The sequence below is a fragment of the Zingiber officinale genome, chromosome 4B, assembly GCF_018446385.1.
Source record: "Zingiber officinale cultivar Zhangliang chromosome 4B, Zo_v1.1, whole genome shotgun sequence".
Classification (NCBI taxonomy): domain Eukaryota; kingdom Viridiplantae; phylum Streptophyta; class Magnoliopsida; order Zingiberales; family Zingiberaceae; genus Zingiber; species Zingiber officinale.
In genome coordinates this window covers 139592972-139616643 of record NC_055993.1, presented here as the reverse complement: position 1 = coordinate 139616643, position 23672 = coordinate 139592972, and the positions used below count along the sequence as shown (strand labels likewise).

Sequence of the window (23672 nt, the reverse complement as noted above, 5' to 3'; positions counted from 1 at the left end):
AAACTCACACTTTATCTACAACATATATTTACTTAAATATTTATTTAATAATAATAATAATAATAATATATAATTTTGATATCCAAATCTATTTGATTCCTTTTTCACACAAAATTTAGAGGTCCACATTGGCTCTCCTCTCTCGTTCACAATTCCTTCAACTCAACAAACACTGTGTTACTCCTCTTCTCCTTCTTCTTGTTGCTGCAAGAAATCAACATGTCAACAAGCACTTCTTCCTCCTTCCTTTTCAAAACCTTCCCTCAAAGCTTCCTCCAGAGATCTCACTTCCACTGCCACAATCACACAAACAAGTGCAGTTTTGGATTGACCAGGAGCAAAATCCACTTGAGGCCTCTCCTCCTCGTCGTCTCCTCCTCCTCTGCGGCCGGAGTTGCGGTGGTTGGCCAAGGCCAGGACAGCAAGTATTTGGCTAGAGAGGGCCAGTGGGGAGTGAGGAGGATGGTGAAGGTGGGAGAAGAGATGAGGAAGGTGGCTCACGTCCAAGCGGAAGCTTTCCACACTCCGGTCGCCTTGTTCGACGACCTCTTCTTCGATTTCTTCAAAGTAAGAACTCCACTTAGCTTCTTGATCTCTTTCTTGTGGCTCTGACTTCGTGTGTGAATGTTGTTCTATTGGATTTCTGTCTGAATTGATCTGCACAAGACAGGCTGAGGTGATCTCTGCTCTTTCTTATCGAGTGCTGAATTCACCGCCCGATAGGTCAGTTTTTAGCTCGAGTAATCTTTAAGCAATGGGCTTTTATTTATGTTCATGAACTTGTGCATTTTATTAGATCGCGACTAAATTCAAAATCTCTAGAATGAAAAATAACTTCCTTAGTAGAACAACATAACAACTAATGTAAGTTCACTATGTATAATTCTATATCGACAAGAGAGTCTAAGGTTGTATAACATTTGAGCAAAAGCCAACGAGAATAGGATAAATAGATGTCCATATCTTGCAAAGGAGACCACCATTCAATCCTCTCTAGGCTACTTAATTGCCTCCACAATAATTCTCTCTGCATGTCTTTCTTTTGGTCTCCTATAGCCTAGCTCTTTGTATACCTCCACAATAATCCTCTCTAGTCATCACCATATAAGATCATATCGAAAACTATACAAGAAAAACTTTGAAATAGAGTTTGTTTGACACTTGTTGAGCCTCATAAATTTCTGAATACATCAAATTTTTCTTCATTGGACATGGCTCGATGACCATTACAATGAGTGTAACAGTCTTCAATTACCTGCCTTACTGCCCCTTATCAGGTATGCTTGTTTGGTTGCGGAAGCTGTTGACGAACATAGTTCCAGTTGGGAGCCGCAGAAGGAGATTGTTGGGGTTGTTGATGTCACCGTACAGCGAGATTATGATGTTCTTAGTCATATTCAAGGCGAAGGGGAGTATCTCTACGTTTCAGGAATCGCAGTTCTAACAAAGTTTAGGTAAGCATAAACCTTATTCATCGATCAATAGTTCTGGATTCTATCAGACTCTGAAGTGGGCACCATACCGCATTGTTGCTCTATAATTTGCTTTAACTTAAGAAATGTTGATACCTTTGATACGACACAATTTGGGAAAACATGAATGAATTGGGAACTTGACAATTTGTCATATTTGTTTCATTGTTGTGATTCATGAGCATTCCACTGAAACAACTTGACAGGAGGCAAAAGGTAGCGACTGCGCTGCTCAAGGCTTGTGACATGCTATCAGTTTTGTGGGGCTTCAGCTACTTGGCACTGCGAGCTCATGAAGACGACTTCGGAGCACAAAAGTTGTACACGAACGCAGGCTACCAAGTGGTTTCCAGAGACCCTATCTGGATTACTTTGATCGGGAGAAGGCGACGCGTTCTCATGGTTAAGCGATCTCCTTTTTCTGAAACTTCACATGAACAAGTTGAAATTTTGTAGCATATATCCTTTGCGCTTTTCTTTTGGTTACCGATTGGATTATCAGAAAAGAAGGTGACCATTTTGTTACTGTATTATTATGAATGTAAACTACAAATTCATTCGGAAAGAGAGAACAATTGTGGCAAATTGTTCCTTGCTCTTGCAAGATAGGCCTCAAAGTAATCTTGCCACTTTTTCATCAAAGATAACAAGCTCACCTTAAGAAAACTGGATCGTTAACTCGTAGCAGTTCTTTGTCAAGCTCATTGTCATTAATAAACGAACTTGCATAAAGAAAGTAAGCTAGAAACACATTCAATCTGAGAGAGAGAGAGAGAGAGAAGGTCAGTAGGAGAGGTGACTATTGTTGGAGATTAAAGGCAATGAAAAAACTAATGATATACTTTTTGTTCAGTGTAAGAAAAGTCTATGTTATCTTAATGGACACTTGAAGGTAAAGAAAAGCAGAATAACAGCTTTTCAATTATGGTTCTTTCACTCTCCTATGACTTTTACGTAGAAATTTTGGTGGACAGATGAATGTCTTGAGAAAATTTCAGATTTGCATTATTTTAGCATCTCTTTAGGGGTTAAGGGGTTTAAGGCCTTTAGGGTTTAGACAGAGCCTTTTTCGAGCTTTGCAGCTTAAATAACCCACCACAATTACACAACTCGCCCGAGCCAAACTGTGTCCAACTTGGGTGAATGCCTCAACCAAACTAAACACTACTCACATTATCAATGAAGGCATTCTCAAAGTGGTAGAAAGAGGTCCCTATCCTAATGGAATTGGACCTAACTCCTCTTTGAGACTCTTACACCTTTAAAGTTGATGTGTGGCCATTGAATCACTAAAGCAGCAAAACTGATAAGAAAGAGCTTCATAATTCCACCACTAAGTTGGGTACAAAGTTAAGTAAAGTTAAACAAAAAAATAGTAGAGGTCATTCATGCAATATATGCCTTTCTTTTTTGGCTTTATACTGGTATGTTTTGATCTTCAATGATCTTTGAGGAGCTGACCAATCCAGTGTAGTCTTCTTCCTCAACACAAGCCAGATTGTTGGGAGGAGAGTCTGATGGAGAAGAAGGATCATCATCTGAATACCATCTTGACCAATATAGATAATTGATAAAATTAAGCAGGCTCAGTGCTGCAAGAAGCCAGTAGAAGAGGTCCAATCTATCCTTGTTCAAGTTGTTGTCGCTGAGCCAGCCTCTGGTCAAAGGCCCTGAAGATGTTACCTTGTTCACCAATGAGACGAGGAGCGAGCTCAGGTAGAAGCCAAAGGAGTAGGAGCAGTAGGTCATCGCTGTTAAGAAGGCCTGCATCCTTGCCATGGACTGCTTGTAAAAGAACTCAATGAGTCCCACAGCGGTGAACATCTCGGATATGCCAAAGATCAGGAACTGCGGTGTGATCCAAAAGATGGACAATTGCTTGCCTGACTTCACGGCGAGATCCCTCCTCTTCTTCTCCACCAGCGCGGCGGACACCATTGAGAATGTCACCGTGAAGAGGCCTAAACCGATGCGGTGCAGCGAGGAGATGCCCGAGTCCTTTTTGGTGAACTTTCGTGCCAGCGGGACGAAGCCGATCTCATAGAGGGGGACAAGGACTATGAGCATGAGGTAAGGGATGGCTTGGAGGGAAGCGGGTGGAATTTCAAATGCTTCGGTCACTTGTGCATTCATCTCACTTCCTTGTTGGACTGAGAAGGTCTGGAGTTGAGCTAATATGGTGTTAAAGATGATTGTGCAAGCGAATATCGGTATCACTGAGAGAATTATCTTCACTTGCTCGACTTGTGCAACGGTGCATTGCATCCATGAATGTTCCTTGGTGTTTGAATCGCCAGGAACTTGAATGCATGCTTTATTCAGGAATCTGAAAATGTTCAGATTCAAGATCATAACATTAACTGACACATGTATACACAGTTTTAACCAAACACTTCACAAGATTAGCATACCTGAATGCTGAGAAACAGCTTCTGAAGAGTAACTAAATAGACAGTCAAGTTTACAATCAGTAGAAAGCAAAGTACCTGAACTTTTCTGCGTGAATTCTTCCAACATTAGAGGGATCGTGACACTCGATAGTATTGTTATCGGAAAGATCATTTCTGACATGATCGAGCACTTTAGCATTCAGGGACACTTGTTTTCTCTTCATAATTGCTGCCACAAGAACCTGCCAGACCCAAAATTATATCAACTGAATTGGTTTAGTGCAATAGCCAGATGGAGGCATGGAGCAGATTAAAGTCCTTTTTTATCTTACATTTGCAATTGGGGTGAAAATGCTCCCCTGTGGGGGTTTGTTTCTGTAATAGAACATCCCACAGATCAAGCTAATGAGTCCGGCAGCCATTGTCGCTGCCGATAAACTGAAACCAACATCCATTCCCGACCTTGTCTGAACCCAAACGAGAACAGTTAGCGCGATCAATTCGCCGACACAGAAGCTGAAGTAAGCTGTGTTGAAGTAAGTGGAAAGCTTTTTGGAGTGATTGTGATCATCCTTGGGGAATTGATCAGCTCCCTGGGAGATTATATTCGGCTTGAGGCAGCCACTCCCAAGGGCCACCAAGTAGAGTGCAATGTAAAATATCAAGGCTTTGAGTCCTTTGGCTTGCACACAGAGGTCCCCTTCTGATATCATATTGCATTGGGGAGGTCTCAGTTGGGGAAAGTGTGCTTGAACTGTGAGTAGAACGAAGCCCTGACAGCAAAAACCGATACAAAACAAAGAACATCAGACAAATTTGCCAAAGAAAAAAAGGGAGGCTAAGGTTCTTGAGTGTGATCCAATTCAGTGCCAAATAACATGGTTCACTTGTGCTTATGTTTATCAAAGTGAGTGTGTTTTGTTGAAGTGGAAGAGACTTAACTGAAAGCTCAATGATTCCGAAAACAAACATGGTTCGATAGCTCCCGAGGTAAGAATCCGACAAGAAACCACCAAGCAAGGAGAGGAGGAACACCGTGCCGATGAAATTGGTCACCAGGTTTGCTGATTTTGACAGAGGGAAGTGCATCTCATTGAATACATAGGTTATCAGGTTGTTGCCCACAGCAGCAATGGCCATCATTTCGAGTGCTTGAAGTCCTGCGAAAGTGAACAAATGTGAGTTCCGCTTGCTTGAAAACTTCAAATTCTAAGTAAATTCAGAAACTTAAAACATCTAAATGAACACAAAGTTCATGTCTTTCTTTGAAAGCAAGTGAAAGAAGAAGCACCTAACAAGAACACAGCAGCTCTCATCCCTCCATGCTTGCTGGCCTTGCAGGCTCTACCCTTCCAGTCAAGAAAGACCTCGGCACACATCAGTTCTTCGCTGCCACCATGCCTTGTTTGGGCATCCATATCACTCAATCTTTCTGTTGATGAGAGGATCCCCAGCACAACCTTGGTAAAGTCTTACCGACTTGATCCAGCTATTTATATTGTTTACCAGAGGGAGATGAGAAGAACTGATGGCTTCAACAGTCACTGGATAGTGCACCACCCTGTTGTAAATTTCTTATGCTGCTAATTAGTGTGCTGAGAGGGATAACAACACAAGTTGATTGCAACAAAAGTAAGGAAGAAAAAGGGGCAAATGATTTACATTTACCTGCTTACTTTCCAACCCTTAATGGACAATCTATTGATTGCTCATATAAAATGCTGGCAAGTGGCTGTGTTTCCCCACAGAACAGCATTACAACACCAAAAAAACAAAAGGATATACTTGTGTATGTACAGAGTAGGATCTGCATGAATAAGATTTCCAGTTTATAGGGATCCTTTTGCTTAACTACCACAGAACCATACAATAGTAAGATACTATTTTTTATCATCCACATTGCAAACGAGAAGCTTCACTAGGACAACAAAGGTAGCTCTTTGAATATTTTCCCTACAATGTGAGATTATAAAGCTAATAGCACTAACTTGTGGTCTTTAAGTCAACGGCACCAGAGAGGTGAGTCGTGTCTGGAAGCCTTATCAGCTGCAACTTTAGAAAATCTTTATTTTGATATTGACCAAATTCATATTTACTTGGATAAATCAATCTCATCAAAAGTTCAACATAAATGATCTCATGAATGTAAGATATATTTTGGTTTTTGATTCCATTAACTCATGCATCACATGACTGAATGTTCTTCGAGACCAAGGAAGTGAAGGAAATGAACAAAAGTAGAGATCCTTATCTTTCTCAGCCTCTCTTTTACTTTTCTGGAAAGACATTAAACTCAAGGCTACTCATGCAACCGAAGGCAACAATAACACGTTATCCGCATCACCTAGCTTCACGAACTGCCCAAAAAAACAGGGACAAGATGGCATTGCTTAAGTACTTTTGTGGTTCCACTCATCTTTTGATGAAATTAAAAAGGCTGAGTGTTGTCAGATTATGTTCTCTGGTATAAAGATCTGTGGATCCTCTTAGGCCACTAAGCTCTATGCCTCTATCCCCTACGATATCCTCCTCACAGACAAAATATACACCTCGAAAAAATCCATGATGGAGGGTTTGGCACGAGGATAATTACTGAAAACAAGAAGATCCTCTTTTCTTTAAGCAAATGCCATGTTTTTCTCTTTCAGTTGGCAACTCAAGATCACTCTGCAATAAAGAAATGGAGAAGATATGGTGGCTAAACAGGCAACCTTCAAGTCCACCACCCATTGGGTGATGTCACTCCCTCTCAAGGGGAGGGAACACCATCATATCCCTTCCACTGCCATGGCACAGAGACAATTCTTCTGGCCAACCACACTCACGATGTTGCGGGTGCAACTCAAAGGTCAAAGACAAGTGGGAATGGAGATTCTGCCTGCTTAGAAAGAGGTAGAGATTGTCAACATGGGGAAGAGGCAACAAGTATCTACAACCATAGCATGTCATGGGATCATGATGATGATGACGACGAATAAGAAGATAACCTTGCCTGAGTGGAATTAGAACAAGTGAGCACTAGGAAGCAACTTTACATGCACCTCCACAAGCTGCATTGTGTTGCCATTGATCCTATCCTGTGACAAGAAAAAGCAGAACGGCTTCATCAGAATTAAAGCAAGGACTGTGAGGTGGGACCGTAATCCCACCATAGTATGGAATTACAGTGCTCTGAATCTCAGGAATAAGTAAATAAATCTGCTATAGTCTGTAGACCACCTTACCACCATGGTTTTGAATCTCAGGAAACTAAAATGCTCGTCAAACAGACAGAAGAAAGCATTGATACCAAGTGAAGCAAATAAAAGCACATCAGAAAGGTGTTGCATATGCAGTACACTACCTTCGTCTTCTCTGATGTGTTTTTTTTTTCACTTACCACTGCAAGCAAGTAATGGCTCAAGCTACAAATGCAATAGGACATCAGAGAAATGAAATCACATCATCTCTTTTCTGCTCTACTGCAAGGCCGTCCATTCATTTCCTTTTAATTTTGTAGATTTAAAGAAAATTAAGAAAGAATAGAATAGGACTATAAGCATGCTATTGTTGTTCGTGATTCTTTCAGGTACAAGTATACTTGGACAGTAGGAAAAACACGCCCCCAAAATACATTATTGGCAGTAGATAGATAAGAAACCTGTTACTTGATGGGTGAACTAAGGGCACACATCAGTAAACATATCCATTATTTTTTAATGATTAGTAGCAATCACATGGTTTGAAGTGCTAAAGTAATTAAGGTATTTCCAAACTCCCATTACTAATGTTCAGCAAATGAACCGGAAGCCCACTTTTGGTAGCGCAGTAAAGGAATTAAATTTTCTTAAGTTTAAAATTTAACTTGGTAAAAAATTATATTCATTCTACCTGCAAAAGGTCAATTAAATGAATAAACACATGCAACTCGAACTAAACTCAAATTTATTTTAAAAATAAAAATAAAAATTCTGACCTTGATTATCTTACCAAACGATCCTTATTTAACAGTTAGATCAGACTTGACTAGTCTCCAGTCCTACCTTTTGGTGCCTTCCTCTTTCATTCATCTCTGGTTCTCTGCCTTCCTTTCCCATTTTTATATATAATGACAACCACTTAATCGATCATCTATATACATGCACATGCAGAGTCTTTACAATAGAAAGAAATCAAAAATAATATTTTTTTCACAGACAAGGTAGATCTAAAAGATCAACCAAAAAAGCTAAATTAGACAATCGAATAAACACCAAAGCTAAACCGATTATTACAATGAAATGAAACACTAGTGCATCACTTCGCCATATACATATATAATTTTCGATCTGCAAATCCATCATAATCCATATAGCACCTACTCCAAGGTAGGATTTATTATACAAGCAAGAAAACATTAGATCCTTTCATTTCTTCCACAGAGCTATGATCATCAAAAACAATGGATCCAATCATTTCTTCATCATATATCAATCACATCTAGCTTAGTCTTTGCACGAGAGAATTGAAAAAAAAAAACAGCTTTTCTGTATTCCTCGTAATGTGAGAACCAAAGACTGACATCTTTCAGCTAGCATGATTCCATCTGAAAATATTGATGGGCATCATCAAAGTAAATGTTGTCGTCCTTACAAAAGATAAGCTAGCGGCAATCTATTTGCAAGGTCAGAAACAGCACTGACCAACATTTGATGCAAACGCCTTCATTAGCTCAAGGTACGTTTGTTGAATGATTCTATTGTCAAGTTTGCAGTAAATGCAGGAACCGAGTTCATCTTCTTAATAAATATTTCAATCTGCAATTTTTTGCGGAAAAAAAATTCTCAGTCAAAATGATTATATTTCCAAATAAATGCAAAACCATGCATAAACAAATCTCCTATCACATGTCAACTATGTTGCAAGAACATATTTAATTAAGCAAACCCTTTCCATGAATGTTCGTAGCTTGAGAATACAAGGATCAGCTGATCCTACATTGCATTAAAAAAACCTAATGCTCTAGAAAACCTCTTTGAAGCTTTCTACAGAGTCCTTGCCATGCATACACATGGAGATGTCTCGTTAGCTATCTTGCTAGGCACACAACCCTATGGAAGAACTGCTATGATTTTCTGGGAGAAGGTTGTCTCTTATTCGATCATTTCTTTCAATAACTAGACCATTTTCCACATTTCTACATCTACCTCACTATCAATTAGTCGTGTGCATCTCTTGGAATACCATTGCATTAAAATGGTTTTCACATTTTGATTCATATTACAGAAACTCATAGCCATCCCTGAGGTAGGCATCAACATGGCAAATCAAGGTTTAGGGTTTTTCTCATCATGAATTGCTTTGGTGAATTATCAAAGTGACAATCATGAGGTAAAAAGATACTTTTAGGTTTTTCACATTGCTTGTTCTTCCTCCCCCCTCCATGGTCCTGCCAGCTGATGCCATTTAGTGCAGACAAACAGTACATCAGCTAGAACAAAAGTGGCCTTGATTCGGCCAGGAATGAAAAGCTAGAAACCAGCACCGAATTTGACCTCAAACCTTGATGAGCATCTACTGCAGTATAGGTAAAAAATAAACGTGCATGATGCATAGAAGCATGCTGCTTAGATGCCTCTGAACTATATGGTTCACCATATTAAAGAAGTCAAGACGATAAAGACAAACTCATGTATACCTGTTGAGCTACTTCTGGTTGAGAAGAGTAGTCATTAGCCTACATCAACAAGAGGAAAACAATCAGGATCCAACAGAGTAGTAAAATGTTACATCCCTTTAAGAGACTAGGTCTCACCAATATGTTGGTATTTCCAGATTCATACTCAAACTCGAGCTTTTCATCGTCACTTTGAGCATATATAGATTGTAGAATAAAACGTGTGACATGAATTCCATCAGCCCGTTGCTGATCATCCATAACAATCTGAAAATAAAATCAGGAGCAAGACATTTTGCATGCTAGAGCCACAATAGTGCTAATAAATTATACAAAGAACATTAACTAACTAAATATAAATTAAATTACAAGTTGTGAAACTATCAGAGAGAATCAAAGACATGGAAAATTAGTTTATCTCGTTCTTATATAAAACAATAGGAAATTAACATATTGACAGTTTTATAAAGATCATTTATGACATCACAATAGCTCCAGCACTAATAACTACATTATTATATGCATTACTTATCATATTAATACACCTGCTACTTCTTTCTTTTGTAAACTCAACCATAATAGCTGTCTAAGGACTGCCAGTTTATTATAAGCATTATCTAAATCAATGAAAATCATATATATAGCTTTTTTCTCTATATATTTTTCATTATTTATCATATTAAATATAACATATATAATTGATCTCTCAAATGTCAAACCAATTTGTAGAATATTATATCTTATCTTACTATCTTATCAAATTTTATCATATCATATCTTATCTTATTGTATATTTCATCTTTATCTCTTGTAAACGTATAACTATAAATATATAAGCATGTATTAATTCATTGTATATACAAAAAAGAATATACATCAAATCTAAGCAATGAGCAGCACATGGAGTCCAATATAAGTGATGATATTTTACTTCCAAACGTTCCCCAGCTACAACATTTGTGCTTGCATTATCAGTAACAACTTGAACAACATTCTTTTCCCCGATCTATTTGGCAAGCAGCTCAAATATTTTCACACCCGTGTGAGGATAGACACACTCTCTTGGACCATTTACCAAAAAATTAATCAAAGTCCTACTTTTTCTATCTGTCCAACCATCAGCAATTAAAGTGCAGCCATATTTAACATGATCATCCTCGTAATCTTTCAATAGTACTTTTGTAAGCTTCAACTCCTTTTTTAAGTATGTAACTCTATCTTCATGGTAAGTAGGGGCCTTTATTCCAGAACCAAATCGCCCAACAGCTTCAATAAATGGTCCAAAGCTATCATAATTCACTGCATTAAACGGAATACCTGCATCATACATCCATCTGGCAAACCTTTGCACCGCATCCTCCCTACGTTTCTTCTTATTTTCATCAAATAGCTTTGTATCTTTTTTCTTTCCTCGATTCACAATCTCATCAACATCTTGTTGGAAATATAAATCTATTGGGCCAGTTTGTTTTAGTTTCTTTTGAAAATTAGGTGCAGGATTAGAACACTGACCAGATGAAGCTGATATAGGTCGTTTTCATTTTGCTGGGACATCTTCTTCAACTTCCCAATACTCTTGCTGTTCAGCAACTTCATCAAAGTGAGGCATCGCATCCATTTGATTTTTCAATTCCTTCATTTTAGCCATATAAGACTTTATTTCTTCTTTCACAAACTCCAGACATTTTGAGCAAGTTGTCGTATTTCTGTTGCCTCCAATAAGATGTTGCTTATGTTGATAAATCCCTCCATTAGTTATTTTCCCACAAAAATTGCACTTCACTTTATTGGTATTTTGTGGATCTACTAATGTTGCATAATTCCATGCTGGATCTGATTCAGAATTTGACGTTTTTATCGGCAAGAGTAGGCTTCAGTGGAGACAAGAGATCAGGAGAATCAAGAAAGGAATTGAGATAAAATCGGAAGTAAACGTAATTGCAAATTTACAATAAAAAAAAGAACAGTGAGAAGAAACATGTTCTACGCTTATCGCTTGGTATTCTACATGCAGCTTGGAGTTTGAAGTTTTAGGGAAATCAAAAGTCTACCGATACATGCATGCAGGATTTTTTAATTATTTATTAGTTATGGGCTTTAATAATTGAGCTTCAAAAATGGTTGGGCTTGGGTTTATTGGTCGACACTTCAATGAGTCGCGCTTTTCTGCGTCTCACCATCGCCTTGCGCCTGAGAAAAGGCATGCACTTAAGCACGCCTATTGCAAGGCATGCGCGTGGAGGGTTACCCACGCACATAGGGTGCGCCTGGCTGTGCTTGTTGCCTAGGCACAGCCAAGCGCGCGCTTTTAACACTGACCAAGAGACTTTCACTTTTGTGGCAAAGATCAACACTATTCGAGTATTGCTATCTCTTGCAGCAAACTTAGATTGGTAACTTCACCAACTGGACGTTAAGAATGTCTTTCTCAATGGCGATCTAACAGAAGAGGTGTACATGGATCTGCCACCTAGGTTCAACAAGAATAAAGAAGTCTCAGTTTGTCGTCTAAAGAAGGCTCTCTACAGTCTAAAGTAATCTCCTAAGGCTTGGTTTGACAGGTTTGCCAAGACGGTTTAATAGCCCAGTTACAAGCAAGCTCACACCGACCATACTCTATTTTACCATAGATTAAAGGATAAGATTGTCATATTGATTATTTATGTAGACGACATTATAATCACTGGTAATAATCTTGAAGAGATAGAAAGGATCAAGAAACATCTTGCAGTAACATTTGAAATGAAGGATCTAGGGAAACTATAATTTTTCCTTAGAATGGAAGTTGCTCGAAGCAAGGAAGGAATATTCGTCTCACAACGAAAATATATTCTCAACTTGCTAAAAGGCATCGGGTTAATGGGATGTAAACTGGTTGATACTCCCATGGATCCAAATGTAAAATTTGAGACTCATCCAGGAGATTAACTAGTAGACCGAGGCATGATTTAGCGACTTGTTGGCAGATTGATTTATCTTGCGCACACCAGACCTAACATCACATTTCTGGTGAGTTGTATTAGCCAATTTATGCACTCACCATATCAATGTCACTTAAATGTTGTAGAATTTTGAAATATCTAAAGAGAACTCCTGGCAGAGGGTTAATGTTTAGGAAAAACGCCACAAGAAATGTTGAAATATTTGTTGTTGCTAATTGAGCAGGGTGTCCGAATGATCAGAGATCTACTTCGGGCTATTGTTCTTTTGTGTTCGAAAATCTGGTCACTTGACGAAGTAAGAAGCAGTCCGTTGTAGCAAGTAGTGGACGAGCTTCGTTCCACTACTCTTGGTATATGTGAAGCTTTTTGGCTGAAAACTCCTTGAAGAACTACACATATCAAAGCAAAGTTCCATAATTATTTGGTGCAACAACAAAGCTACGATCTCAATTTCACACAACCCCGTCCATCATGATAGAACGAAGCATGTTGAGATTAACTGACATTTCATTAAGGAGAAGATTGGTGAAAGCCTTATCAAAGTCTCCTACGTACCTACCACACAGCAGGCTGCTGACATTCTTACAAAAGCTCTCTTTAAGCCTATGTTTGACCGATTAAGAGACAAGCTTGGGATGTATAGCATATACCATCCAACTTGAGAGGGAATGTAGAATATCATATCTTATCTTACTATCTTATCATATCTCATCATATTTTATCTTACTATCTTATCATATCTTATCTTATAGTATATTTTATCTTTATCTTTTGTAAACGTATAACTATAAATATATGAGCATGTATTAATTTATTGTATATACAAAAAGGAATATACATTGCGGTGATTTTTCTGAGTTTCTTTCTGTTTTAGTGCTTTTACAATTGATTCTTAGAATGTTATCTAATATCTTATTCTTCTCATAATAACTCTTTCACGGAGCATCATGGAATGACTCATCAACTTGATAACTCATATTCCTTATAAATAGGTGCTAGAAAACTTTTCCTTCGTTCCAAGCATCTTCTTTTGCACAGTGCTCATTGAATAGTTTGCTTTAAAAAGAACAAGTAAATATTATACATAAATCAAAATGATGAATTTGCTAATTCTTGTAACAGGCTTGAACAAAATTGAATTTTTCAACAAAATGTACATTAAAAATTGTAGGGGTGTCAAAAATGAACCCGACCCGACGACCCAACCCGAGTCGACCCGAAAAAAATCATGTTCGGGTTGGGCATTTTCAGGTTTGGGTCGGGTTCGGGTTGGCGGGTTGGAGAGTTAAAAATTTTCGGATTGGGTCGGGTCGGGTCGGGTTCGGGTTGACTTAAATATAGGGTTTTGTGAGTTTTTTTGGGGTTAAATCAAATTTTATTTTAAAAATTTAGATGTTTTTATATATATTAATATCATGTTTCTATGATAATGATGGAGTATTGTGATAAAAGTGAAGAATTATAGGAAAAATAGCCCAAAAAAGTCATTTTGAATCGGATTTTAGGGTTATATGGGTCGGGTTTGGGTTGGTCGGGTTCGGGTTTAGGTATTTTGGGTTGAACTCGGGTTCGGGTCGAGTTCGGGTTGGGTTTTAAAAAAAACTCAACCCGACCCAACCCCCCAACCCGATCCCCGATCCCCGATCCGACCCAACCCGAATTGACACCCCTAAAAAATTGAATCAGATTTACCAAAATAATAATCATGAAATAAATATAACCACTGATAAAGTTCATATATTAACCACATATAAATAGTTGGAACCCATGGTTTGTCAATGTTTTATAGATTCAATATATGGTATTCTACTTCTGATTAAAAAAGTAAAAAGAGATGGTGAATCATCTCAACGCGGCTTCTGCAGTTCAACCTTACCTTGTATCCAAACAATAAGCAGCAGGCCCTTCTGAAAATGGAAATTTTCTCAGCAAAAACAGCTTTGTATCTGTTTACCAATAAGATGTGCAGGAATATTTAATTAGAAGATAAAGTATAACTAAACACTTTTTTTTTAACACCAATAGAGAGCAAGCTTCATATCCTCACCTCTCTTCACGCTTCTCAAGTGTTGCAATCTGACTTTTTAGTTGTGCTAGCTTTTCAGGTATGCCATCATCTATTATATTAGCAGCATCTGCAAAGCATAAATAAGGCAACATTAAGTAAACTATTTGAGAGCCAATTACCAAACCACTGAAACAGGAATGAGAGATATACCAGATACAGTCTCATGTTGCAAGTTATAAGAGTAAATTCAGGAAATGAAAAACAGAATAACATTTAAAGTTTTTGATCTGAAATTTGTTTGTCTGCTCTGAATAAGAAAATGAGTTTTCTAGTAAAAGAAGTAAATCTATAAATTTTCATATTACTTTTAACATCCAAGTTTAGTTAAGCAAGTAAGATAAGATTAACTAATTAAGTAGTAAAAATTAGCCAAATTTTTAGCCAGTAACTCTTTGACAACAAATAGCTAGAATTCTCAAGAAAAGTGCTCAATCACAATCAATTCATTATATCTATGATGCTCTATAAATCCATTGGAGAATTATATTTGTGATTCTCGTGTAAACACTAATAACAGATCAAAACAAATTAAAAAAATAAACCAATCAAACTAACTAGATTATGCCAAATTTCTGCAAAATAAACATTTCATATGCAATAAGAGACTGCAGTGCAATTGGAAATATATGATCATCATGATTGATAAAAGGCTAGTAGAAAATTGGCAGTAGATTCTGTTTGTTGCGATTAACCTAATCAATATAGTCAGGTAGTAAACTGCTAGAAGAAAAAAAAATGTAAAACATCACAGATCAATCAAAACATTGTTGGAGATGCTCTACAGAAAGTATTAAAACTCAATTAATAGTAAGGAAGCAAAGCCAACGCCATTAATACCATTAAAAAACCGACAACACTCCAAAGGTAAAATAAACACATATTTAATGACTGGTCATCCAATCCTTCTTAAAGTGACAAGTTTATACCAGACTGTCCTTTTAGTTCTTCAATGGCTTGTAGCTTTGATTGTGTCTTCTTCAGTTCCTCTCTCAATGAATCTATCGTGTGCTTGGTTTCATTGTCAACAGCTAAAGTATTCACCATGCGCAGCACCTTTGTATTCGCAGCAGAATAATCCCCATGGCCCAGCTATGTTAAAAGCAAACAGTTAACCACAAATTTATGAACACTAAAACAAAGCAATAATAATATAGACTTTATCAAGTACCAAATTGTCCAGATAAACTCAAAAGCAAGATATATTCCGTTTATACAAAAATGGCATTGGAGATAATGTTAGAAAGCAAGAAACAACTGCAAAAATACATTATTCAAAATGTCTTCATGAACAAATGCATAAATTCACAATCCTTTTCTCAAGCTCACATTTCACATATCTTAAACAAAACTCTTAATGCATGATAATCAAATAATTCCTCAAGAAAACAAGAAGTCTTAAATCCAAACAGCAACCCAATAATTCATAAGGAACATTCATATGTAATTGCAAACGACCATTAGAATCCAAGGCATATAATAAGTAGGAGCAAAGAGAATGAGTTTATGAAATGTCTTGAAGGATATCATATCTTAACAACCTTTATTAAAATTTTCAAATCGAAGAATAAATAAAGCCAAATCAACTTCTATACTCTGTGAAAAGTGAAATACTCAAAGAGTAATGGCTAATACAAAACAAGTGACACCAAAGGTACCACCTCTCTCTCTCTCTTTCTGAAAAGAAAGAAAAAAAACAAGGTACTTCTTACCTTCGATTCCAGAAGAGAGATCTCAGCACGTAAGCGGTCACCCTCTCGCTCCAACGACTTTACTCTTCTTGCCTCGCTACTTAGCTGTTCACTCAATATCTTGAGTTCATCATGTAGATGATTAACAACTCCTTGTTGTTCATGCAAATTAGTTTGCAGTTCTTTGATTGTGTTTTCTCGATCAGCAAGAGATGACTCCAAATCCTAGTATCTCAAATAAAGAAATAAGTGAAGATTACAAGATTCAGTTCACTTAGCAATGAAAAAGAAAGGGGCTAAAAATAGAATTGGGAACAACAAAGTTACTCCTAACCTTGACTAAAGTTTCATTCGGTAGTCCACTTTCATGTGAATTTTTCAGTTTACTAAGCATAGCAGCTTCTTTCTTCAGCCTGTCTCTTTCTTCCGTAACAGAAGAGAGCTGTTAATAAGAAATGATCATATAACTACTAAGATTATGAAACTCTTTTCCTTGAAAGGAAAAAATAAAATAAAGGAGAGTGAGAGAGCAAAAAAAAACAGATGGAAACCAAGAGGCATGTCAGGTACCAAAGAAAATGACAAGAATATGATACAACTTTACCCATGAGAGCAGCAAAAAAATAAATTAACACTTAGATAACTAAAAATGGAGTTTCACAAGAATGTAACTTCACGTACAGCCATGTGAACTATTTGAAAACAAATTCTGGTCAACTGCCTAGCTTAGTATGGAGGCTGCACCTAATTATCCATTGTTGTGTGTTCCTTTCTAGCAAAAAAGCATTCTGAAGCCTGTAGATATACCTTGCAGGTAGCACATGTAGATTGAGTCTGACATGTTAACGATAAGATTGGCTGGATTCCAAGTTTGAAATCAGAACCAGATGAAACTTAAAAGTCAATAAACAAAGCAAATGTGATTATTCCATAACAACATTTTATGTGAAAGGTAGGAAGTGAATAAATGTAGGAAAAGAGTTTCTTAGGTAATTAGCTGATCAGCATAATGTGCAAAAAAAATCAAAACCGGCAAGCTCCATAAAGAGTCTTCAACTTACTTTTGACAACTTAAACACATGACCAACATATGGAGAACGAACGATACTGGTCCACTTTGTAACTTTAACATTTATTAAACTCCAAGGAAGAAGCATAGACCATCCAAAATCTATGTATAACAGAAAGCAAGGAAAATATGGCAGAAGAAGCTTTGCTTAAAAGATAAAAATGGGGATTCAATCAAACAAAGATGTTGAAGGTGAATAATGGAGCAGAATGTATATCAATGGAGCCACTTCTTTTTCTACAACAGTGTAATGGATGATCAATTTCTCACCAGCAAACTGGAGACAGCTTATTGACCTTGATTTGCAACATATGTAAAGAAATTGTGGACGGCCAGTTTCTGACCAGCAAACTGCAGAGAAAGGTTATTGGACTTGATTTGCCAATGATGGAAAGAAATTGGAACCTAGTTACATTGCAAACCTACACATCCCTGAGATCAAGTCTCTTTGAAGTCTTTCAAAAAACTAAAAAAGATAAGTTATCAGAAAATAGGCTATATAAGTTCCCCCACAACATTGTCTAAGTAAGGAATCTTGAACACAGTCAAATTAACAATATAATGTATCTAATCCAAGCAAGAATGCATGATACTAACCCAAAGTTTAGAAACTAAAATACATATCCACTATGACCACTACCAAAAGAAGTAATCAACCAGATCTTTTAGAACAAACATAAGTAAATTGCCAAAATAAAGAAACAAATTACAGCAAGGAAAACTAAGCCTTGAGGTAAACATAGGTAGACTACCATCATCTGTAGCCTTTTAGCCTCCAAAGCAGCATTATTAGCTCTTTGTTTTTCCAAGCAAGACTCCTTTTCATAGTGTTGTCTTTTATTCTCTCCCAACTCTAGAGCAACCTCTAACTGTTTCAACTGTGCTTTTAACTCACTAACCTCCATCATATTTTGAATTGCTTCCCTAAAGAAAGTAAAAGATAGTAATCAAACACAATGGCAGACAAGTCAACAAGCAACTACTTAAATTCGCCAATATGTAAGAACAAGACAACACAATGAAACCAAAATGGTGAGGATGGACAAAGAGTTTCATAAAGAGAAACCACAAATAGTCTCCACAATATGATGAACTTGAGATTATCTTGAAGGATCAGTACATACTTCTGCAGTGCTGCAAATTTTTTGGGTATATCGCTGAGAGATGAGACATCCGGCAGCTCTTCAAGCAAGGATTTCCAAGAGACAAGCTCAAGCTCCAGCTTTTGAGCAGAAAGTTGCACATCCTGCAATTTAGATAACTCAACTTCCACTTTTTCCCTTCGCCCTTTTTCCTGTATTAGTTTTTCCTTCAATAACTCACTATTAGTGTGAAATGCTTTAAATTTCCTAGCTTCTTGTACCTCTGCCTCCTGACAAAAGAGGGGTAAATTATTATTGCTTCACAATAAAACAGAAGAAAGATTTACAAAGGTAAAGATTAAGAAAATAGAGGTAATAAGATATACAAAGGAAAAGTAATTTGAAGAAAATTAATCCTCAATTCTAGTAAAACAAGTCGAGGCACTTTGAAACTAGGCAACACCTTAAAGGGGAAAATATTGATGAATCAAGCAATACAAAAGAAGCTTCATTAGCTTATATCATAATGAATGTATATCACTCACATAGCCTCGGATCTGCTCTTGTAAATATTTGACCAAATTCTTATCTTCTGAGGAAGTGCTTTCCTGCGATGGAATGGGATATGTTGCAAGCTTTTGCTCCAGCGCATTCTTCTCACAAAGACACTGACAAGAAGGTCAAAATAATATCTATTTACAAAATTGTTGACTAAAACGATCAAACTAAAACTATTTATATGGATAAGACAGCTGAGAAAGAAAAATCTCAAACACAAATATAGACAAAAGTTATGTCAACTATCTGCTTCAATCTTGTTGGAATAAAGTTGCCAAATAGAGGTTCACAATTGACAGAAACGAGAACCAAAAAAACAGCTAAATAACAGCACATGACAAACAGTAATCAGTGGTAATCACATGAAAGTACTGTAAAAACAGTGGTTACCTCGTCTAGCTGTTTCCTCAAACCATTCAACTGCTTCTTTAGCAACTCTGATTCTCTTTCTGAAATTTCTGCCCTGAGAGTCATGCGCTCAAGCTAAAAGAAATAAAAAACAAAATCAGATCATCTTGGGGGAAGTTGGTATGAAAGCACAGCACAAAACACACATCAGCAGTCATTTTACGGGCAGAGAGCTTAGAGTCATCTTGCAGATGTTGACGTTCTTCCTTGATAATATTTTTCTCCCTCTCAGCACTGTCAGATAATCTCTGAAGCCTCCCTTCTAAATCTGTTGCTCTCTCTTTTGCTGATGTAAATGATAATTCAGCTTTCTTACGAGAATCAACTTCTTTACTGAGTTGCACCTGAAACCACCATCATCGTTCATTTCTACATGATAATACCAATACGAACGGAGAAAATAACAAAAAAAAATGATAAGAAAGATTATAGACTTTCTTTTTTATACAACAGAACTTTAGATGTAGAGAAGATCAAAGCGAAAGAATTTTGATATCAGTAGGAGATTTCATAAAGATGAAATGAGCTATGTTTTGTAAAAAGTCAATAGGAGAAAATCGAATAAAAAGGAGAAGGGATGAAATCTATGAATGCTCTTCATGATAGCAAAAGAACTAGTCTCTCATCTTTTTCCTTCAAAACAGAAATTAATCAATAGTTTCTGAATTACAATCTCAAATATTGGGACTTTTTTATTCTGAATTATAAAATTTCCTATGATTTGTTAGTGCCGAGCTTCCCAAGCATGAAGACCACAGTAGGCATATACATAATTTTTCATCACTCTTGCTGCTACAATGATTTGTCAACCTGATTTTTGGTGGACAAATTTTTGGGAAAAAACAATCGGTCGAAAAAAAATTCAATTCATCTCCACTAAGTTTCCACAAGAGTAAATAAGGGAGAGCCTTTCAAAATTAGACCTCGTCCTTCCTCCCCCACTGGTGTCAATGATTTTCATGCCTGGCCAGCATGCACGGGCCAGTTTACCCCATTTTTTTCCCATGTGGACCAAACATGACTCAAAAAAGGCTGCCCACCCAACATGAGCCCAACCCAAGTGAACTATGCTCATGTCAACCTGATCCCACAAGCTTGATAATTCTTAAATAACAATAATCTAAAATTTTTATAAAAAAATGAATAGTAAAATTAATATTTTTTTTCAAAAAGTATAAAAACATAATAAATTTTTAAAATTAAATAATATTATTTTGAAAAATATTAAACACTATTTAAAATATTTAATATTTATAATATTATTATTATTTTATACAAAAAAAAAAACAGACTGAACTTGGCCCACAACCCATGTCTAGAAAAGTCTCGCGTAGTGCCAACCATAACCCAATTTGGGCCCAGGTTTAGCCCACTGGATGCAATCCTGACACCCGTCCCAAACGCATTGAGTATTTTGGGTCAAGCACAGCACAACCCAAGTCAACATCAAATGGGTTGTGCTGGACACAAGCAATGTCATGGCTGGCAAGGCCACCCATGGCTAGGCCGATTGTATACCCCTATCTTCCCCTACCAATTCCTCTCATGTAATCAGATCCTTTTAAAAAATTATATTTCCTGCTACCATTAAGCTTTAACATAGCAACTGCATTAAATCATATTAATAATAGTTACTAAATATTTCTTACTTCTCTAAATCTCACCATGATAATTTTCTATGAATTCTATCATAATTTTTATCAAAGTTAATAGAAGTATATGCAATTTTTTTATTATTTTCTCTATATTTACTAATGACCAGCAATATAGATAATTGTAATAATTATAATGGTAAAATACAGATATGAGGAAGCTAAAACTGAATGAAATATTGAAATATAAACCTCAAAGTCAACAAATAAATTAGGTTCATGAGAAAGGGAAAGAGTGATATTATAGTAGTGTAGCAACATACCTCAAGTTCACTGCATTGTTTTACTTGTTCCTTATACCGTTCCATGAATTCATCCACTTCTTTCAACAATCTCTTCTGCAAAGCTTGTTCACGCCCCTTTGACGCCTCAAGTTTTTGCTCCAATGATAAAATACTATCTCGGAATTTGGTCCTCTCATCTTCTGTAACAAGTACGAAGTCACTCATTTTCAGGAAATGTATACCAGAGTAATGATAGGAAGCATTATACATCAGCTAATAAAATGGAGTTGCACTGTGATGTATATTGATTTATTACATAAACACACACAACAACTGGACATGTCTTGCAGATATCAAAGGAAGATAGAAGTCAACTTAAAGATATCTTAGCATGCAGTAGAGGCCTAATCAGTTGCCCTACAAAGGGAACTAGCAAAAATCTATGTTCAAGTAAAATAACATTTGTCGTTCAATGTAGAATCAAAGAAGAAGAAAAAAATCATAATATGTATGGGGAGTTAGGAACAGCACCACTTTGAGTCAACTCGTTGTTCATCAACTCCAATTTGGCTTGATACTCAGCTACTTGCTTCTCAGCATTATTTAAAGCAGCCATGAACTCTGACTTAACCTGTTAATTAAAAGAAAATAAATCAATGTCCATCCAACCAAAGCATTTCAATACCAGAACACAACTGATATCCAGTATGATTTTTAACATGCTATGTGAGGACATTAATCCAATAAGAACATATGCTGATCTATTCCAGCTACAATGCTTTCCATCCTAACCAAAAAAAAAACAGAATTCACACAATTTTTTCAAAGAAACATTGACGCAATCGACCAGTTTTCCTCTCTTCATCTCCTATTCCGTGCCAGAACTTCTAGATCCAGTTGGACTGAAAGATGACGGGAAACCTAATCCAGAGTGCAAAAAAAAAAAAAAAAAAAACAGATGACAAGAGAGCTCACCATCTGGCGGCAGTGGTAGGTGCAGACCATCTCATCGGAGGGTTCGACAGCTGTTATTGGCCCAGGTTCCTCGTAGCGCACAAGGCGGCGGTCAGATACAGGGCTATGAAGGTCTTCTACGACCGATTCAGGCCTTCTCTTCTTCGGGACTGGGGTCCGGAGGATCATCCTATCTGGAAAGCACTAAACAGTCGGAGAGCCTAGGGTTTCTGCAGTCGGTCACACGGCTTCGTGACAGCGAGAGGGAGAGGGAGAGACGCTGATGGCGACGAGGTAGAGCAGCGAAGAAGCCCTAGGCATTCTGGCGACCACCGCACGCGATCTGGTCCCTCCGCATTCGCCGAGGTGAAGGTCCTCGAAACATCGGAGCGGAGGGGGGAGATTTAAACCGCCACGCCGGGCCGGTGCGTTTGTAGGGTTTCGGATTGTCAAACTTAACGGGTTCGGATGCTATCGATTCTGCCCGTGCATCCATCAAGAAAATAATGAACTACTCTGCTACTGTTAAAAAAATAATAATAATAATTCGGTGCACGATTTTTTCATCATACAGTATCATGAGGAAGAATCATGCAATCTTACTCTACTTTTTACAAGAGATTATTTATAAGATTTAAACTTGTAATCTTTTGATCATATGATAACAACTTTACTCTGCTTTAAAGATTAGCCTCATTAATTGGAATAGTTGATTATAGATAAATCTGGAATCAATTTCCAACGGAGATAGAAGCTTATGATTCTTGAGTGAAGTTTTTGTAATCTCTTCGGGATGATCTAGTGGTTAGCACGTGAGATGTTATAATCATGAGGTCTGGAATTCGAATCTTAATCATTATTCTAAAGATTAATAATCGCCCGTAATTTATCTCCTTTATATATCGTCTAAGAAAACATTATTAATTTTTGCCGCGTACCAAAAGGAATGAAAAATAAACAAGGAAAGTGAGACTTTTTTTTTTTTAACATTGTAGTACCCTTTCTGTCTCTAGATGGTCGATCGCTGATTGTATTTTATTTTTCTATCATCGTTTATCTTGCTATTTCAACAATGATTAAGCGAACACTAAACCTTGAAAAGGGAATTTTATGTTCGACAATGGAGTAAAGTTGATAGTAAATATGGAGTATCTCAAAAAGGATAAATTTCACTCTGTCTGTACAGGCACTGCCCCAATCTCTCACAATGAGATGGTGGGATCCACTATTTAAGTGTGAGTCTCATCATCCCAATGTAAGAGATTGGGGTAATGCCTATACAAACAGGATCGAATTAATCCTCAAAAAGAGTCAAAATCATTTCCAATGCACAAAGATGTCTCAATTGTGAATGATTATTGTTGCATATTGCTGAATGATGAAATAAAATCCTTATTGTTTAATGATAAAAAGTTAGGACAACTACCATATATATTTTGATGTGGATTATAAGTTGTTCCTTGAATTCTTAGCTGTTCAATTTTTTAACTATTTTACCTATATTGTATATTATATTGATTTAATAAGACC

General features: G+C 36.9%; 3 protein-coding genes across 3 annotated transcripts; 1 reads left to right on the top strand and 2 right to left on the bottom strand.

The window, feature by feature from the left end:
• Positions 1-116: 116 nt before the first annotated feature.
• LOC121977115 lies at positions 117-2057 on the top strand. The gene is made up of 4 exons (XM_042529653.1): positions 117-567; positions 671-723; positions 1278-1454; positions 1679-2057. Exons 1-4 carry the CDS (start codon positions 220-222, stop codon positions 1926-1928), a joined length of 828 nt encoding a protein of 275 aa, XP_042385587.1. The 5' UTR covers positions 117-219; the 3' UTR covers positions 1929-2057.
• Positions 2058-2776: 719 nt separating this feature from the next.
• On the bottom strand, positions 2777-5398 carry LOC121977114 (protein NRT1/ PTR FAMILY 4.4-like). Its single transcript, XM_042529652.1, has 5 exons — positions 5154-5398; positions 4805-5022; positions 4195-4635; positions 3959-4104; positions 2777-3798 (listed from the first exon to the last, which is right to left on the bottom strand). Exons 1-5 carry the CDS (start codon positions 5278-5280, stop codon positions 2889-2891), a joined length of 1842 nt encoding a protein of 613 aa, XP_042385586.1. The 5' UTR covers positions 5281-5398; the 3' UTR covers positions 2777-2888.
• A 2689-nt stretch (positions 5399-8087) lies between these two features.
• LOC121977111 (mitotic spindle checkpoint protein MAD1-like) lies at positions 8088-22532 on the bottom strand. The gene is made up of 17 exons (XM_042529650.1): positions 22164-22532; positions 21720-21819; positions 21228-21388; positions 19459-19656; positions 19295-19387; positions 18892-19014; positions 18389-18636; positions 18017-18188; positions 16530-16637; positions 16217-16420; positions 15434-15596; positions 14487-14574; positions 14316-14385; positions 9636-9764; positions 9519-9557; positions 8524-8637; positions 8088-8426 (listed from the first exon to the last, which is right to left on the bottom strand). The coding sequence occupies exons 1-16, from the start codon at positions 22329-22331 to the stop codon at positions 8548-8550; spliced, it is 2154 nt and encodes a 717-aa protein (XP_042385584.1). The 5' UTR covers positions 22332-22532; the 3' UTR covers positions 8088-8426; positions 8524-8547.
• Between the last annotated feature and the right edge of the window lie 1140 nt (positions 22533-23672).

Coding starts and splice junctions, on each gene's coding strand:
- LOC121977111 (XM_042529650.1), bottom strand. CDS start 22,331: ATGATCCTCCGGACCCCAGTCCCGAAGAAGAGAAGGCCTGAATCGGTC. Junction 21,389..21,719: donor CAACGAGTTGACTCAAAGTG/GTGCTGTTCCTA, acceptor TACTTGTTACAG/AAGATGAGAGGACCAAATTC. Junction 19,015..19,294: donor TGAGGAAACAGCTAGACGAG/GTAACCACTGTT, acceptor CCTTCTTGTCAG/TGTCTTTGTGAGAAGAATGC.
- LOC121977115 (XM_042529653.1), top strand. CDS start 220: ATGTCAACAAGCACTTCTTCCTCCTTCCTTTTCAAAACCTTCCCTCAA. Junction 724..1,277: donor CTGAATTCACCGCCCGATAG/GTCAGTTTTTAG, acceptor GCCCCTTATCAG/GTATGCTTGTTTGGTTGCGG. Junction 1,455..1,678: donor GCAGTTCTAACAAAGTTTAG/GTAAGCATAAAC, acceptor ACAACTTGACAG/GAGGCAAAAGGTAGCGACTG.
- LOC121977114 (XM_042529652.1), bottom strand. CDS start 5,280: ATGGATGCCCAAACAAGGCATGGTGGCAGCGAAGAACTGATGTGTGCC. Junction 4,105..4,194: donor TTTTCACCCCAATTGCAAAT/GTAAGATAAAAA, acceptor TGGGTCTGGCAG/GTTCTTGTGGCAGCAATTAT. Junction 3,799..3,958: donor ATTCACGCAGAAAAGTTCAG/GTACTTTGCTTT, acceptor GAACATTTTCAG/ATTCCTGAATAAAGCATGCA.